This window comes from Tupaia chinensis, unplaced genomic scaffold (genome assembly GCF_000334495.1).
Source record: "Tupaia chinensis unplaced genomic scaffold, TupChi_1.0 Scaffold143921_1, whole genome shotgun sequence".
NCBI lineage: Eukaryota > Metazoa > Chordata > Mammalia > Scandentia > Tupaiidae > Tupaia > Tupaia belangeri.
Genome location: NW_006203772.1, coordinates 1,503,077 through 1,507,623, shown reverse-complemented (window position 1 = coordinate 1,507,623; position 4,547 = coordinate 1,503,077). Strand labels below are relative to the sequence as shown.

Genomic DNA, 4,547 nt, shown 5'->3' with positions numbered 1-4,547 from the left:
CTCTGGGACCCGGTAGGCCAGGCCGCGCCCGACGCGCGCGCTCGCTCGCTCGCTCGCCCTCCGCTGGGTCATCCAGGAGCGCCCTGCCAGGCCTGGCCCGCGCGCAGGGGCCGGAGCGGAACGGAAACTCCAGTTCGGGAAACGCCTTGAGCGGCCGGACCTGGGAGAGCCAGCAGACACCCCCAGCTCTGGGGATCAGCTTTTAAGAGCATTTAAGGGCTCGGGAGCTGCTGAGAGCTACGTGCCTCCTGCTCTGTCCTCCAGGCCCAGACACTCTCCAAGCGAGGGACCAGCCAGGACCCCCTGGAGAGGGAGTTCTTAGGACCCAATTGTCTTTCTCCAGCCTCTGTCCCCCACACCCAAGTCAGCAAGCTGGTTGCTCAGCCCTCCACTCTCCCCAGGGCAGGCAGCTGGGTGATGCCCCTCCCTGTCTCCCCCTCCCCCCAGGAGAGGTTTGCAGCCCACGAGGGGATGAGGCCCATGCGGGCTGTCTTCACACGCCAGGGTCATATCTTCACCACGGGCTTCACCCGCATGAGCCAGCGAGAGCTGGGCCTGTGGGACCCGGTAACGCAGCTGGAGGCTTGGGGTGTGTGCCCCGGGGACTGGCATCACGGGAGAAGGGCCAGACGCCCCGCACCTGCAGGGCATACTCACCTGGACAGGGCTGGAGGTTGCTGCCACCTGTGCTGCACCTGCCATCCCCACACCCGCCCCTCTGCCCAGTTTTGCTGCGTCGCCTGGAAGAAACCCGCGCTGGCACCCCCACCTGGTGATGCCGAGTCCCTGGGGGTGGATTGCTGTGACTGCATGCGGCGGCGCAGGGGGTATATGTGCGGGGGAGGAGGGGTGAGGCGTCCAGGGGAGGGGCCCGCAGCGCTGATCACTTAGAGCTGCCTTGAGAATGCATGGGGGTTTGGGTCGGGCAGCAAGCATAGAGGCTTCTGAAAGGCCTGAAGTAGCGCGGGGGCGGGGGGGGCGGAGCAGGGCTGGTCACGCCCCCTGTGCTCGGCCAGAACAACTTCGAAGAGCCAGTGGCACTGCAAGAGATGGACACAAGCAACGGAGTCCTGCTGCCCTTCTATGATGCCGACTCCAGCATCGTCTACCTGTGTGGCAAGGTGCTGGCGGCCAGCGGGGAAAACCGGGTGGACCGAGATGTGGAGGGCTCTGCCGGGACACGCCTGCGAAACGACTGATTTTGCAGGGCGACAGCAGCATTCGGTACTTTGAGATCACCGACGAGCCACCTTTCGTGCACTACCTGAACACATTCAGCAGCAAAGAACCACAGCGGGGCATGGGTTTCATGCCCAAGCGGGGCCTGGATGTCAGCAAATGCGAGATCGCCCGGTCAGCACTCTCCGCCGCTCCCTCACGCCTGTCTCTGGTCCCCCCTCTCATACTGGGTCTTTGCCACGGGGCTTCCCTAATAGCGCAGTGCTTTGGAAAAGGGGGAGGTGTCAAACTGGTCCCTTTCAGTCCCAGCGCCAGCACACACTATCCTGGCCTTCTCTGAACTTGTTTTCTCGTCTGTAAACTGATGGTAAGCGCTCGGTCAGAGGTGTTTTACTGCAGAACCGATAACGTGTTCAACCTAGCGCTGGTCCCAGACAAGAGAAGAGGGTGGGAGTCTGCAGGGCTGCTTAACCCCGCTCCCTTATAGGTTCTACAAGTTGCACGAAAGAAAGTGTGAACCGATCATCATGACTGTGCCCCGAAAGGTGAGTGGCCGGGAGAGGGGTTGGACAGGCCTCTGAGGCAGAAAAGAGCGCAGCAGACCTGGCGCCCGCACTCACACAGGTCCGCCTATCCACACACTCCCGCAGTCAGACCTGTTCCAAGACGATCTATATCCAGATACACCCGGCCCGGAGCCGGCCCTAGAAGCAGACGAATGGCTATCCGGCCAGGACGCCGAGCCAGTGCTCATTTCGCTCAGGGAAGGTTACGTCCCGCCCAAGCACCGCGAGTTGCGAGTCACCAAGCGCAACATCCTTGACGTGCGCCCGCCCTCCGGCCCCCGCCGCAGCCAGTCAGCCAGCGATGCTCCCTTATCGGTAAGATCCCACCCGGCTCCACTCAGGCCCAGTCTCCGCAACCCCCTACCGCCCCCTGTCGGACACGGCCTCTTTCTGCCCTTCGCGCCCCAGCAGCAACACACCCTGGAGACGCTGCTGGAGGAGATCAAGGCCCTCCGCGAGCGAGTGCAGGCCCAGGAGCAGCGCATCACGGCTTTGGAGAACATGCTGTGCGAGCTGGTGGACGGCACAGACTAGCAGGGCGCGTCCGGCGAAGCTGCGAGCCAGGCAGGAGGGGCCGGGCGGGGCGCACGGACTCGGCCCCGCCCCGGCGTTTGGTTCCGGCTCCGGACTCCGCCTCCCTGGACTGGGGCCGGGGGCGGGACTGGGAAGGGGACTCCGCCCCTCGCAGGAGACCAAGATTAACCGAGCGTCGGGAGACCCGCATCTGTCTGGCCCTGGCCCGCCTGTGCACCTCGTATGGGACTCTGCAAGAGCTGGCCAGGAAGGCCTGGGATAACAGAGGCCTCAGCAATGGTGCTGCACGGCGAAGTGATGTCCCCTTTTGTCCCCCGCCCAGAGCAGGGAAAGTGCTTAGTATTAGCGCGATGCTTGGGGACTTTGTGGAGCTTGGGCTTGACCTCAAAAGGGTGGCGATTTGACGGGTCTCCCCAGACTGGGGAAAACTACCGCGCTGCTTCTAATCAGTTCACTTGATGCCACCACCCTGAGTGGTAAACCAGGGTGGTAAACTGGGGCGTTGCCCCAGTTACACAAACACATACGGAGCCCATTGACTGCAGAGCTGGCTGGACCCGCTGGCTACACCCAGCTGTCAGCAGAGCTCACATCCTTCTCTTCACCCACTGGGGAGAGGGCGGCTTCCTCCAAGCAGCTCCTTCGGGGGTCATCTCTGGAGTCCTGGGACGAGGAGGCAGATTGACCACACACACACACACACACACACACACACACACACTACTGCCCCCAGTCCTCTGCTGTGGCCTTCTGAGAAAAACAAGACGTACTGAATGAAATATTTTACTAAGTATTTGTGCCTCCTGCAGTGGAGGTGAGGGGGCAAGACCCCCAGCCTCTGCAAGTGCTACCCCTGGGGCTCCTAGGAAACCAGGCAAATGCAATCCTGGACTCAGGACCCACCAGACAGCCTCTCACCCTGGAGCCCTTCCCACAATGAGGTTTGAAGGAACCCCCAACCTCCACTGTGGGTGTTCCTACCCAGTAAAGTCAGGCAGGAAAAGCCTCCAGTTTGAAGACTTTTATTTGTGCCTCAGAATCAGTCTGGTGCCCCTGGCATCAGGGAAGGGGGTGGAACAGTTTCTCTTTGTTCTTTTCTTCCATCCCCTTTTTGTGTCCCTTCTGAGCCTCACTGGCAGAGCCCAGAAGGCCAGTCCAAGAGAGGCCAGGACAAGGGCATGCAGTGGGCCCTTGCCCCTGGCGGGGTCTGTGCTTCTCTGGGTGGGTGGGGTAGGGCAGGGGAGAGCCGGGGGTTAGCACCATCGGATGAAGGGTTGTAGTCAGCCCCTGGGTGGGGCCAGTGGGATGCACGACCACAGAGGGCTAGCAGCAGCTGGTGGGAAGGGGTGGATGGTGGTGCCAGGGCCCTAGGCGACCCCTTTTTATCCAGTCTAGTGCTTGCCCCCAGCCCAATATGCCCCCCAATTTCCAAGGCACCATGAGGGAGTCAGGCCTTGCCAGGCCAGGGACCACCTTAGACTACTCCCTGATCACAAAAACATGCCTTGGGGATGGAGACTCCAACTTCTGGCTGCCCAAGAAGGTGGGACCACCCTGAGACCCAGGACGGGTGTGGGGCTGGGGGAGCCGGGCACCCCGCTAAGTGCACTTGACGCTGAAATGCCGGGGTGGGGGAGGGGCTGGGCCCCTGGCGTGCCAGTTTGTGTCTGGGACAAAGCAGCGACACAGCACGCGGGTAGCTCAGCTGCCCCCCAGGGGTGAAGAGCGGAGATGCAAAGGCTTCAGGGGCAGTGTCCTGGAGTGGGGTCAGTGAGTGGAAAGGACCTGCCAGAAGGAGCAAGGGATGGGCACGATGCTCCTGTAAGGATTCGTCTCCCCCTCAGGACCGCCTGGCCCAGCCCTTGGACAAATCCGAGCCCAAGGGAGCGGGTAGGGGGTCTGGATACAGCAAAGCAGGGGGACCAGGCCGTGCCAGCTGCCTCCAGGGCCCTGGCCTGGAAAGGTACCCCGCATCCATGCTGAACCCCTCCCGGTCTCGTGTCTGGGGTGCTCTTGCACCCCTGTGCCCATGTCTCCAGTCCCCAGCCACAGCTGGGCCAGCGCGCAGGCTGGGGCGCGTCTCGCTTCCGGGAGGGTCTGGTGTGGGGCGGGCGAGGGGCCCGGCAGGGGGCGCTACTGCTCGGTGAGGGACAGCCGCAGGATGCGCTCCAGCTCCTCCTCCTCCCTGCGCGCGCGCCGCCGCCGCTCCTCCTGCTCCTGCGCTGACAGCTCCATCGCCAGCCGCAGCTGCCCCTCGGAGCTCCCGAG

General features: G+C 63.0%; 2 protein-coding genes across 4 annotated transcripts in view; one reads left to right on the top strand and one right to left on the bottom strand.

Moving 5' to 3' along the window:
• CORO6 (coronin 6) overlaps window positions 1-2,298 on the top strand; it is a 7,469-nt gene extending 5,171 nt beyond the window's left edge. The window contains exons 6-11 of one of the 3 annotated variants that reach the window (XM_006165474.3): window positions 448-567; window positions 1,017-1,121; window positions 1,208-1,353; window positions 1,667-1,724; window positions 1,830-2,060; window positions 2,157-2,298. In XM_006165474.3, coding sequence (XP_006165536.1) covers window positions 448-567; window positions 1,017-1,121; window positions 1,208-1,353; window positions 1,667-1,724; window positions 1,830-2,060; window positions 2,157-2,279 — 783 coding nt within the window. In that variant the 3' untranslated portion in view covers window positions 2,280-2,298. Of the gene's footprint in view, window positions 1-447; window positions 568-1,016; window positions 1,122-1,207; window positions 1,354-1,666; window positions 1,725-1,803; window positions 2,061-2,153 lie in introns of those variants that run through there. The other 2 variants (XM_006165473.3, XM_014582934.2) reach the window with 2 other exon arrangements.
• A 2,097-nt stretch (window positions 2,299-4,395) lies between these two features.
• Window positions 4,396-4,547, bottom strand: part of ANKRD13B (ankyrin repeat domain 13B) — a gene marked incomplete at its 5' end in the record, with an annotated part of 30,857 nt that continues 30,705 nt past the window's right edge. The window contains 1 exon segment of the mRNA XM_027767130.1: window positions 4,396-4,526. Coding sequence (XP_027622931.1) covers window positions 4,413-4,526 — 114 coding nt within the window.